Source organism: Cebidichthys violaceus, unplaced genomic scaffold (genome assembly GCF_023349555.1).
Source record: "Cebidichthys violaceus isolate CVI_PGR_0920_01 unplaced genomic scaffold, fCebVio1.0.p SCAF_4, whole genome shotgun sequence".
NCBI classification, from domain to species: domain Eukaryota; kingdom Metazoa; phylum Chordata; class Actinopteri; order Perciformes; family Stichaeidae; genus Cebidichthys; species Cebidichthys violaceus.
In genome coordinates, this window is record NW_027176594.1 from 12,333,630 (window position 1) to 12,347,172 (window position 13,543).

Genomic DNA, 13,543 nt, shown 5'->3' on the forward strand with positions numbered 1-13,543 from the left:
CCCCTCTGTGCTCGTTGGGCTTGACCAGCCACATGAACAATATACCGTCCGTCTGTCGTTTGTATCTTTTATTTCTGCTTCGCATCCTCAATGCTGTGTGTTGCATGAGTTACAGAGATAACGTAATGCAGTGCAGCCTCTCTCTGATGCTATCGGACGTTCCAGAGACATGTAAATGAGCGGAGTACAAGGATAAGCTCTCTGCTCCGAAGAATGTACGCACTGGACCTCAAACAGTGATGCACAGTGCATTACGTAATCAAAGAGAGATAATGAGAGGTGGAACGGGGCTCGGAGGGATGGGGTGCAGTAGAAGCCACTGCACCTCACCACTGTTTGTTACCATTAGCTGGCTGATTGTAGCAGGTTCCCTCTACAAAGCAGGATTGTTCAGGGAAACAAAACAAACAGAGTACAAGCAAACATTTTCAAATCTCTGTTATGCTCTAAACGTTGCTCCGCCTCGCAGCGGCAAACCATTCCACAGCTGGGAGTGGCTCATTGAAGATGTGACCTCTGACCCTCCACTTACGTGTGACAGAGTGTGAGTGCTGTGTGGGAGAGTGTTGCAGCGTGAGTCACTGCGCTGTGGGCTCCTGCATTGTGTCTTTGTAGGATGGTAACTTGTGATTCCTGTGTTTACATCAGCATGGTAATGATGTCACAGAGCTGCATGAGCTCCAGCGAGGATAAGTGTTGCTATTAAAGTGTTTGAATTAAAGCTGCATATATATATATTCTCCTTATCTGTTTTTTCCTTGCAGGCAGTGAAGCTCTCTCATTGGGCTCTACTCCGAGATTCTACTTTTTACACCTTTTCTATCACGGCCCTCATTGCGGTAAGAGATTAGATACTGACATGCAACAAAACAGGATTCAGATTGTGCTGACTACAGAAATCCTTACTGTGAAGCATTAAAGGCCTGTTTATGGTTTGAATACCCAGCATGCCTTTCATCAACTGTTAATGTGGACTTGTGGCAGAGTGTGTCTGGTTGTATAAACGTAGTCTGTATGGAGAATCATGAGAGAATGAAGCTGTGTATGGTTTTTCAGTATGCACTGTGTTCACACAAGACAAGAGACAAATCATGACCCCTCAATGAGCACAATACGCAAACTAAAGAAACACCACATGGTCCTAGTACACTAATGTCCCACAATGTAATTCACAAAGACAATCCAACAATGTCACACATATAATGACTTGGGTCATTTTGCAAAACGAATACTTTTACATTTGATATTTCATGTATATTCGGCTGACAATACTTTCTCTTTGTCATGTCTGATTGGCTCATGTGTTCCTTCATATCATGCACACAAAAACAGAGAAGTCGGCAGCACTCCGGCACCATGGTGATATGTGGCAGTGAGTCACAGTGTGATTCATGACTTCAGGATGTCACAGAGCAAACCTCATGAGTGCTTTCAAAATAAAACCTAATGAACCAAAAGGTCATGCTTTCACCTTTTTTCCTGTCTGTCTGAGCTCTGTATTGGTCAAGTCCTCTGGTGGAGGAGATGCTTCACTGCCTCCACCTAATGTCCTTTTGTGTCCTCTTTGTCCTCTTGTCTCTTTAGTTCATCTACGATGAGAAGGTGTGCTGGTGAGTAATCATATTATCTCTGTGTGTGTGTGTGTGTGTGTGTGTGTGTGTGTGTGTGTGTGTGTGTGTGTGTGTGTGTGTATATATATTCACCATATATGTGTATATATGGTGAAAGAACATTTTGCTGACCTTGTGTCTGTGTGCAGGTGGGAGTCTCTTGTCCTGATTCTCATGTATGCAGTCTACATCCTCATCATGAAGTGAGTGTCATCATCAGGAACGTCTGATGCCTTCAGTTGACTCAGTTATTTAAAAGTTGTGGCCTCGTCTTCCTCGTCTGTCATTGCCAGGTTCAACAGCAGGGCACATCGCTACTTTGACCGTCGAAAGAGGAGCTCTGTGAATTTGTCCAACGGGCTGACAGGCAGCACTGATTTGGAGGATAACGTCATGTGTGACGCTACTGCAGTCCTGCTCACGAAAGGTAGCCCCATCTGTTCTGCTTTACACTGGACTCTGTAGGTCTGAGCCGATCCTCTCCGCGCTCTGACATTTACAGAAATATAAAGGCATCTATTTGTGTTCAGCTCCGGGATAAGACAGTAAGGATGACTTTGTGCACTACATTCTGTCTGCTTGTCCTGGGATGATTGCCAGCATAGATCCTCAGTGTGCTGCTGAGCCAGTGTCACTCCTAAACTAACTCTGAGTCTCGCTCTGAGAGTGTGTAGATGAGTCAAAATTCACTTGAGTAAAATGACCACCTGCCCCTCAGTAACACCAGAGCCATGAGGATTCACCTGCATCTGGTTCTGCTAACCGTGCAGATGGATGTGTCTGCCTGTAAATCCTCCTCGTGATTCCCTACCAGAGATGCCTTTGGCTATGCCGTGGTTTTATTTGCGGTCTGCATCAGTGTGTTTGGCCGCTAGAAGGATCAGGAAAATGGAATGGGTCCTCCACTGTCAAAGGAGGGACTGTTTTTGTCACCCAGCACTTCCACTGATTGCTCTAGTGTTTGTATTTTCTGTGTCTCTGGCCTCAAAGCTAAAGTGTAGCATCAGAGGAGAGCAGCACAAGATGCTGGCTCAGGCCTGTGCTCGTCCTTCTTCAGCGGAGCTTGCTCCGTCAGCTTGTTCTGCATCTGATTTTTCCGAGCACTGACCCAGAGACGAGGCTGGATAAGTCGGGATGGGCAGCGTCCCACAGAAACCAGCAGGGACCCGGCTCTTCAGATCTTTGCAGAGATAACGTCCTACGTCTCTGTCTTCATGCAGGCCTCTCTGACAGGGCTTTTGTAGGACATGATCACGGTTGGCAGATGGTGTACGGCTTTGGGGGGAAATGATCACATGAGCCTACAATTGCTTAGGGATGCAGCTATCCAAAGTTTTCCGTCCTGATACCGATAGCGATACCTGGGCTTTGGGTGTCGGCGGATACCGAGCACGGATTATATACCAGTGATTAATGAATATGCTGTATGCCTTACTGTGAGGAAGAGACTGATATCATTCTGTTATGGGTAGGGCAACATCATTGACTTAAACATTGCTTTACTAATACAAAGATAATAACTATATACATTTACTGAATGGCCCATGTCAGTATCGCTGTTGTTAGTGTTATGTATTGATACGCAGTAATAAGGTCCTGGTATTGGTGACAGTATTGGGCAACAGACAGGGTGGAGCTCAAAGTGACGCTGGATCTTTTATATTTCAGTCCTTTTAAAAGCTGATGTCACATCAAACGTGGAACTCTGGATAAACTGAAGTTGCAGGCTGGTTCTGCATGAGAGTCAGGGTTACATGAGACGGTCCAGCTGAAAAACCTGCCTGCATGTTCCGTCACTTCAGATGCTAATTAGCTTGTAAACTGGATTCAGCAGCCCCAGCTGTCAATCAAAGCAGTACACAGGCCTACCCACTAATACGTTTAGAGAAGAACTGTGCAAAAAAACATTTTCTTTCTTTTAATAATAAGACGATATATTTAAAAAAAATTGCTCTCTCATTTATTTTTTGGCTGATGTCTAATTGTTGTGCGTGTTATTTCTCTCCAGCTAACTTCCACTGTAAGCCGTCAGTGCTGATGGTGGACGAGCTGCTGTCTGCGTACCCCCACCAGCTGTCCTTCTCTGAGGCCGGCATGAGGATCATGATCACCAGTCACTTCTCCCCCAGAACCCGCCTCACCATGGCCTCTCGCATGCTTATCAATGAGGTACATGTCCATCACACACACACACACTCTGGGAAGAGTTGAAGGGCAGCAAAGCTACCCTCAACACAATGATTGGTCAACTCACGTTACTTTGAAAAGAAAAGAATATCAACTTCTGCTTCAGACAAATATAAGAGGCTTTTCTTCTGATTTCTAGGATATAAATAAATGAAAACAAACTTGAGTAGTTAACTGGGACTCACACAATACCATTCATGCTACACTGCAGCAATGCAACATGTCTTAATAGACGTATTGTGGTCCTAGCTTAAAGGGACAGTTCACCCCAAATCAAAAAGACACATTGGTCCTCTTACCTGTTGTGCTTTGAATCAGTGTAGTGTCGGAGATATCGTCCGTAGAGATGTCTGCCTTACTCTCTATGATGGAAAGCCTGAATGTGCTTGTGACAGCGCCACATGTTGTATTGTAATGGCGTCCTCCTTGGCTGAGCTGTAGCATTAGCTAGCTCGGTGGCGCTAGGTGAGCTAGCAGCATCGAATGTCCTTCTGTACTTTGATACGGTTAGAGGAGTGTAGTTCAATAGAAAGGAAATAGTTCCTACATCTAACAACAAGGTCTGTGGATTATCTTGAGTCATGATTTCATGTTCAGTTTTTCCAAATGTTAAGGTGCTATAGAAATAGAAAGCATTACAGTGGAGAGCAGCAGACATGTCTACTGTCTACATCTCCAACACTGAGCTACTATCTACACTGGCTCCCTGTTCATTTTAGAATTGATTTTAAGATTTTACTGATTACTTTTAAAGCACGTATGGGTCTGGCCCCACCATATATAGAGGAATGTTGACCCCCTATGAGCCAGCTCGCAGCCTTAGATCCTCAGGTGGGACTCTTCTCTCTGTTCCAAAGTCAAGGCTTTTGTCATCAGGACCCCTCGGCTTTGGAACGAGTTGCCAGAGGAGATAAGGCTTGCAGAATCTGTAATCTCTTTTAAATCACTTCTAAACCACCACCTACTGCAGGGACAGACTCATCCAGCTCCGCTGTCACAAGGACAGTTTCAGGAGAACATTCCTGCCCACTGCAATAAGACTTTATAATAAATCATCCACTAGACATACATATAACATATAACACTGCTACACTGTTGTTTGTTTGCTGTGGTTAATCTTTGCACTACTGGTTAGTTTAGTTAATAACATCATACTATTTAATTGTATGTATTGTGCATTCTTTTATATTTTGTATATTTAATATTTTGACTCATTCTCATTGCATTTTCATATTTTACATATTATACTTTTTATTTTTGCTGCTGTAACAAACAAATTTCCCCTTGGGGATGAATAAGTATCATCTATCTATCTAAAACACATTTTTACAGACTGGCTTTCATGCGATGTCATTGCTTTACTGTTTTATTTGTATTTGTTGATTTCATTAAATTATTTTACTATATTATTTTATATTATTCATTTCTTAGTTTATTTTTATCGTATCGTACTGTTTTATCAGGTTTAACTCTTACCTTAGTGCTGCTTTGTCTGTCAAAGCACTTTGTAAACTCTGTTTTTAAAGGTATATAAAAAATGTATTACAATAATAATTTGTATTATTAAAAATCATTATTGTTATTATTATCTAGAGTGATTCATAGCACTGTCCCTCTAATGCTGTCTTTACTGATATTCTATAATCACCCCCAGAGACAAAGACTGATCAACACCACTGAGACTCGAGTCAACCGCATCACTAACGGCGATCCTGAATCTGCAGCCCGGGCTCAGGGGAGGCGGGGCTTAGAGAACGGGATGGGCGGAGCTGAGCAGGGTCTGAACGGGAGGTGTAGACTTCAGCGGCTGGAATCGGGGAATGAGACAGAGAACGAAAATGAGGATAATGAGAACAACGAGAACGACGAGGAAGGAGAGGGAGAGGATGACGATAACGGCCCCCTGGTGCCTTTCAAAGTTCCAGGTACAGCACAGAGCACATTTTGAAATGAAATGATCCCTGACAATAAGTGTTTGTGTGTAGAGCTGAGGCCATCACCATGTCTTTGTCCCCGTCCCTCCAGCCGGGGCCTGTAACAAGCTGAAGTGGCTTACAATGTGGCCGCTGTCCCTGCTTCTGTTCCTCACCGTGCCCAACTGTGCCAAGCGGCGCTGGGAGAGATGGTTCATGGTCTCCTTCTTCACCGCCACCGTCTGGATTGCTGGCCTCTCTTACATCATGGTCTGGATGGTCAGTCCAGTCTGTCCAGAGGCCTCATTACAGAGACATAAGTCTGAACTCTCATCTCACTGTAGGATGACATGTAGGAATATTGGTATGTTTCCCAACTACATTTAGGAAACAATCCCATCTAATCTCAGGATAGGAACGTATCTATTACAGAACTGTCCTCACTTCAAGATTTCCCAAGTTAGGATGGCATATAGCCTGTCCTAAGACATAAATATTAAACAATAATTAATCCTCAACAGACTCGATCGGTGCCTCAGAATGTTCATAGCTAAAATTGATCAGCCGTCTTTTTGTGTCAATGATGGCAAGCTAGCTAGACAGAGCCGTTGACGTTGTGGTTTGTCCGTCTCTAGTAGCCTGCGGTACATTCTGATACATTCTGTGCATCCTAAACATAGATCCAGACAGGACAGGACGAGGGACGATTGAAGAGTCAGACCCAGAGTCCAGTAAGGTCTCTTAAGTTAAGATGAGACAGGAGCGCTGAGCCGGGATGGGACACAGATATGACTTTAGGAATTACCTCTGTAGTAGGAAGATTGGAATATTCCTGTCTTTGAAACTTAAGACAGGACAAGCAGTTAGAATATTTTTCTGTCATGAGACCTCTGATCTTTAACTATTGCTAGAATTACTAGATACTAGGACTTTATTGTTAGTTTGAGGACTGCACTAAAAGGATTTGATCTTGAAGTCTTGATCTTTGATTTCTTGAGAGAAATGACTTTGGCCATGTGCAGAGGACTGAAATCTGTCTCAGGGCTTCAACTAGCTGCTCATACAGGATCAATAGATGATAGAGAATAAAAGCAGATTATTGGTTAGTATACAGCCTCACAGTGGCAACATCATGTACAAAGTCAATACTGTTGTATTCCTTTAAGATATTGAAGAAGGTTTTTCTGACAAATATGCATAGGTATGGGGAGTTGTTTTTCATACAGTCCCTCTGTGAGACTGGTGTTGTTCTTAGTCCTTTAATGAACATCTTTAAAAGATGCTCTTTCTATAAAGCAGAGTGGTGCAGTGGATCATAGAGAGGGCTGATCTACACTCAGAGTGTCTCCATGGTCACAGAGGAGACGTAGTAATCATGAGCAGGAGGATTGTTACTGAGGTGGAGATCTCGTTCACTAACTCTAGTTACTCTACTGTGATTGAATTCCAGGTGTTTCAATTGTGGTCTGGATTTGATTAGTCTGATTAGTTTGATTAGTAAACCGGAGAGTTTTTCCCTATCGCAGAATGATGCTGTGAGGAACCTCTGTGGAGACAGGTCTGGTCATTTCACTGCTGAGCCACATATGAGGAGTAAATGTCTGCTTTCAGGTGACTGTGATCGGCTTCACTCTGGGCATTCCAGACGTCATCATGGGCATCACCTTCCTAGCAGCAGGCACCAGCGTCCCAGACTGCATGGCTAGTGTTATAGTCGCACGGCAAGGTACACACACACACACACACACACACACACACACACACACACACACAGGAAGTTGAAATCAATCCCTGTTTGGATCAAAAGAAAGTGGATGCTGTTAGAAGGAGAAGAGGCGTTGTACTTCTCCACTTACACTTGTACTTCAGACCTTGACAGTGTTGCTCTCCTTGCCTCAGGTCTGGGAGACATGGCCATCTCCAACTCCATAGGCAGTAATGTGTTTGACATCCTGGTGGGCCTGGGCCTGCCCTGGACTCTGCAAACACTCTGCATCGACTATGGCTCCAACGTGAGTGCCGCTCCGCTCAGCCAGAGGACAGCAGAGCTGGTTGCATGAAGGACGGGGACAATAGTCTGTCATATTCAGAGCAATGAGGGAGTTGTACTCAAACACACAATATTCATGGGGGCACTGCACGGTTTAGCAGCTCACACTGAGGACATATTATGTGTTAATTAGCCTGCTGATTGCACTTCACACAAGAAAAGACATTTGGACTAGGTATAATGGAATGTGTGTTTGGACCTCCTCAGATCCATCTCAACAGCAGAGGACTCATATTCTCGGTTGGACTCCTGCTAGCTTCAGTATTCGTCACAGTAAGTAACACTTTTACAAATCTGTAACAGCAGCCTTCTGTTTTTGTTACTTACCCTTTGAGAGGCTACAGCCAAGATGCTGCTCCGGTGGTTCTGCTCATTTGTGAATACATAGTGATTTATTCATGCACACTAAGGACATTAATTGAAATCACATGAGACATTTTCAAATGTCTATTAACAATGTCATTAATAGGTTGTTATGTAAACCAAAACAGGCTTTATATCATGATTCATTGGGAGAAACCAAGCCATTCTATGTCAAATCAGACATTCGGCCCCCCCATGTAGCCAGAATGGAATCTCCTCTGGACAGAGTCGAGATCACTACACATGAAGTCACTCGACATGTTCTAGAAATGTCGAGACATCTATCAACTGTGAGAAATGATAAACAAATAAAAGAGGCGTGTCACACTTCTGGAATAATTTCAACCATGGCAGGACTACAAATGTACAGTTGTGGTCAAAAGTTTACATACACTTGTAAAGAACATAATGTCATGGCTCTCTTGAGTTTCCCCGTTATTTCTACAACTCTGATTTTTCTCTGATAGATTGATTGGAACAGATACTTCTTTGTCACAAAAAACATTCATGAAGTTTGGTTCTTTCATGACTTTATTATGGGTTAACAGAAAAAGTGATCAAATCTGCTGGGTCAAAAATATACATACAGCAGTGCTAATATTTGGTTACATGTCCCTTGGCCATTTTCACTTCAATTAGGCGCTTTTGGTAGCCATCCACAAGCTTCTGGCAAGCTTCTCGTTGAATCTTTGACCACTCCTCTTGACAGAATTGGTGCAGTTCAGTTAAATTTGATGGCTTTCTGACATGGACTTGTTTCTTCAGCATTGTCCACATGTTCTCAATGGGATTTAAGTCAGGACTTTGGGAAGGCCATTCTAAAACCCTAATTCTAGCCTGATTTAGCCATTCCATTACCACTTTTGATGTGCGTTTGGGGTCATTGTCCTGTTGGAACACCCAACTACGCCCAAGACCCAACCTTCGGGCTGATGATTTTAGGTTATCTTGAAGAATTTGAAGGTAATCCTCCTTCTTCATTATCCCATTTACTCTCTGTAAAGCACCAGTTCCATTGGCAGCAAAACAGCCCCACAGCATAATACTACCACCACCGTGCTTGACGGTAGGCATGGTGTTCTTGGGGTTAAAGGCCTCACCTTTTCTCCTCGAAACATATTGCTGGGCATTGTGGCCAAACAGCTCGATTTTTGTTTCGTCTGACCACAGAACTTTCCTCCAGAAGGTCTTATCTTTGTCCACGTGATCAGCAGCAAACTTCAGTCGAGCCTTAAGGTGCCGCTTTTGGAGCAAGGGCTTCCTTCTTGCACGGCAGCCTCTCAATCCATGGAGATGCAAAACACGCTTGACTGTGGACACTGACACCTGTGTTCCAGCAGCTTCTAATTCTTTGGCAGGTCTGCTTTTTGGTGGTTCTCGGTTGACTCTTCACCCTCCAATTTTCTCTCAGCAGCAGGTGATAGCTTGCGTTTTCTTCCTGATTGTGGCAGTGACAAAACAGTGCCATGCACTTTATACTTACAAACAATTGTTTGCACTGTTGCTCTTGGGACCTGCAGCTGCTTTGAAATAGCTCCAAGTGACTTTCCTGACTTGTTCAAGTCAATGATTCGCTTTTTCAGATCCATGCTGAGCTCCTTTGACTTTCCCATTGTAGCGTTTGTGGGCGTTTGTATCCAATGAGCCCTATTTAAATGGCCTCAGAGAAGTCACCAGCTGTAGTCACTCATAATCACTCACAAGAAGTTAAGAGGCCATGCTATGAAGCTCATTTCATTGACACAACTTTCTAAGTCACCAAAATTGCTAATTTATGTTGCTGTATGTATATTTTTGACCCAGCAGATTTTGTCACTTTTTCTGTTAACCCATAATAAAGTCATGAAAGAACCAAACTTCATGAATGTTTTTTGTGACAAAGAAGTATCTGTTCCAATCACTCTATCAGAGAAAAATCAGAGTTGTAGAAATAACTGGAAACTCAAGAGAGCCATGACATTATGTTCTTTACAAGTGTATGTAAACTTTTGACCACAACTGTAACAGTTCATTATTTAGTTCATAAGTTGTAGTTATCTAAGGCGATCAAACTTTCTGTCCATGACAGTTTGTGTAGCTCCTCCTAAGGCTCTGTTCTAACCACATTTGCACTGATATTAGTTCTGTTTGCATACTGAATGTAGGTTACAAAAGATAGTATCCAGACATGATGTTAACAAGTGCATTAATAAAACGACGAGGCAACGAGTTCTCATTTGTTAAACGCAAGGAGAGGAGGGAAGGAAAAGAATGGAGGATGTACGAACTGGGAAATGAGAAAGGCCTACAGTCTCAGACCACCCGACCAAAACCAGGAGCGCTCGTGAGAAAGTCAGACAGCGACCAGTAAACCTCTGGTTAACGCCTCTTGCCTTTTGTCTCGTGTGAAACCATGTGTTAACACAGGGTTTCTGTTTAGATAAGAAAATAGGGTAGGCCTTTATTCATGTTGTTGTTTCACTTAGTTCTAAATAAAATGAGCTCAGTACTTTTCATTTGTCAAGTATCTAGTTCACACAGGAGAATACAAAAAACAGTAGCAGAAAACATGCTACATTGTGAAATAAATGGTTATGGACATATGAAATGACTTATACATCATATATTGTCCAGCCCACAATTCTGATGGCTCGGACCATTTGGAACCGGATGTGGATTCCCATCATTAGTGGGGTGATGATGGTCACTTCCTCTCTGCAGGGGGGTGCTTCAGGTGGAGGTGGGGCTAATTAAATGCTGGAGACAAAAAAAAAAAGGTCTGCTAATAGACAAAGAGCTCCGTAGGAGGACAAAGAGCGTGTCGTGTTAAACCATCTGTTCTCTGTCACTATGTCTGTCCCTCCTGCCTGTCCCTCCTGTCTGCAGGTTCTCGGCGTCCATCTGAACAAATGGACTCTGGACTGGCGACTGGGCTTGGCCTGCCTTGTCCTGTACGCCGTCTTTCTGTGCTTCTCCATCCTCATCGAGTTCAATGTCTTCATCTTCGTCAACCTCCCTATGTGCCGAGACATCCACTGACCTCCCATCCTGCCCCTCTTCTGCGTCTTCTTCGTCTCCCTCCGGTTGATGGAGGAAACCTCACCTGGCTTCCAGTTTCTCTGCGCCTTGAAAACAAGTCCTGCCTTTTTTTATTTTCAAATAGAAAAATAGAGCTCCGTATGATTTATCTTTGGTGCAATACACCAGAATTGTAGTTAGTTTGTTGGGACCGGACAGGAGGCGTGAAGAGAAAGTCCCTGCAGCAGAGATGGCTTCCAATCGTCTCATGAACCCAAAGGTTGTCCGGACTGAACTTCACCCTATCCACTCCAAAAGCTATGCTGCTGCTGGTGAAGACGCTGCTGCTGACTGGAGGAAAGAGAGAAATCCTGCGCTAACAGACATTTTTAGCTGGATTCTTGTTACTCTTTGTAAAAGTTTGGATATAAGCACACCATTTAGGTATTTTGAATGAAAAATTCTCCGTGTATATATGTATATAAATATATATATATATAATATTAGCTGATACATGGGATTATCTTATACACCACTGCATCAGGCTTGCCGAGCCCAGTGATCCGGTGACAGTGACATTATTATATATTCTACTGTAGTGATCTGGTCCAGATGTTTCCCATGCTCAGCACCAGCTACACAGCATGCCGTACTAACAAGTCAACTGTAGCTTTGCACTGACAGACAGAGTCTAAATGTTTAACACACTGTTCACATAGACTGGCACATCCCAACACATAATAATACTGAATAAAAGACACATAGCAAAGGGATCTATCTGGAACTGACATCCAGCACTGTCACTTTAGAAATATTATTCCATCATTGCAAAGCGTCTACAAGTACTCTCAACATAGAACTACTGAATTTAAAGTTCCCTCTAGACAGTAGATGTCATGTTCATAATAAAGATTCCGTTTTGAGTGTAATACTTGTTACTTCTTAAAGCCAAAAGTATTTTTAGAATAGGAGTAAAAATCTTAGATTTGGACTTAAGTGTGTGTGTGTGTGTGTGTGTGTGTGCGCGCGCGCGCGCGCGTGCGTGCGTGCGTGCGTGCGTGCGAGCGAGCGAGCGAGTGAGTGTCTTGAGGGGGAGCCAAGACACAACTGTTACTGGGAAGACATAATCATGATTTATTTATGAATTAATTTATTCAAAGATCATGTCTAACCACCAGTTTCAGGATGGGCACGGTGTATTTACTGGAACGTACAATGTACTGTACCTTAATATATAATCCAAGTACTGGAAACTGACTTGATGTTGTTTATATTTAAGAATAGTACTTTATAATTTATAAGTTTTGTATAGTTTGGAAAGATGTTGCAACATTTGTGTATTAGTACAAACACATGGGGGGGGGGTCTGATTCGGTGAAACGCACTAGAAATGCCATGTTTATCACGTGTGGAAGATAATCCAGTGGTGCGTTGAACTAGTGATGAAGAGTGGTGGATAGGTGATGAAGAGTGATTTCTTAAACACAGTGCTTTAACTCTTGTGCCATCCCATCTATTTGAGGCTTGAACACCTCCTGCTTGTCTTTGAGCCAAAAATAACACCACCTTTATCAACAGTATTGCCACTCTGTTTCAGCATGTGTTCAAACTAAATGTGGAAGATATGTATTTTAATTTTTACCTTGAATTCTCATATCAAATAGAGTTGCTGCTTAATTAAAAGCCTCCTCTGTAGGTGTTGATGCGCCTCCTGCGGCCACTAGAGAGCGCTGCTAAGCTGTGTGGCTCATTTACACGCTCAGTAGAAGAGGGTGTGGGAATATTTCCAGGTAGTCTAGTAGAGATACATACCGGTCGGATTGCATGCCTCTTTCATAATTCAGATTATTTTGTGTGTAGTTTTAATGCATTTCCAAGATCAACTTCCTGCTATTAGAAACACGGATGTTGGAATAACTGAGCAGTCATATTTGAGATCTATACTGTATTTAGAATGTAGACCTACAACGGTTAGCGTTCAGCTAATCAGTGTCATTATATGCTCATGTCTTTTGAATTGTTTGTAAATCCTCATTCTTTTGTTGATGAGGACCTCTGGGCACAGAGATGAAGATGTTGGCCTTGTTCCCAGTGGTCTTCTTGCAATAAACTGATTTACATACTCAAATCACTTCCCCGTGTCTTCATGGGCTCTTCACTGGACTGATGATTATTCCTTATTTTCACAGCAAGTTGTAAATAGCAACAAAGCGAGACACATACAGTATCCTCAGCAAATTTACCTTTTAATACACCTGAAATCAATGCACTTCTTATTTCTTTACACTAAAAGGTGCAAATTATAATTTTTTTAAAGCATATTTTGCCTCTCATATTCTGACAACCACAGTGTGTTTGTGTTAAAGTTGACCGTTTTCTAAAACATTCTGTAGATAGTATCCCTTTCTAATGAGGAATAATTT

At 42.8% G+C, this 13,543-nt stretch overlaps 1 protein-coding gene across 1 annotated transcript in view; it reads left to right on the plus strand.

Annotated features, from left to right (window-relative positions):
- LOC137885085 (sodium/potassium/calcium exchanger 3-like) overlaps positions 1-13,251 on the plus strand; it is a 59,168-nt gene extending 45,917 nt beyond the window's left edge. Inside the window, exons 7-17 of the mRNA XM_068727232.1 lie at positions 765-839; positions 1,585-1,610; positions 1,760-1,813; positions 1,904-2,037; positions 3,619-3,779; positions 5,452-5,722; positions 5,823-5,989; positions 7,322-7,436; positions 7,610-7,722; positions 7,968-8,033; positions 10,989-13,251. Of these exons, the coding sequence (XP_068583333.1) occupies positions 765-839; positions 1,585-1,610; positions 1,760-1,813; positions 1,904-2,037; positions 3,619-3,779; positions 5,452-5,722; positions 5,823-5,989; positions 7,322-7,436; positions 7,610-7,722; positions 7,968-8,033; positions 10,989-11,141 (1,335 nt within the window). The 3' untranslated portion in view covers positions 11,142-13,251. The remainder of the gene's footprint in view (positions 1-764; positions 840-1,584; positions 1,611-1,759; positions 1,814-1,903; positions 2,038-3,618; positions 3,780-5,451; positions 5,723-5,822; positions 5,990-7,321; positions 7,437-7,609; positions 7,723-7,967; positions 8,034-10,988) is intronic.
- Positions 13,252-13,543: the final 292 nt, after the last annotated feature.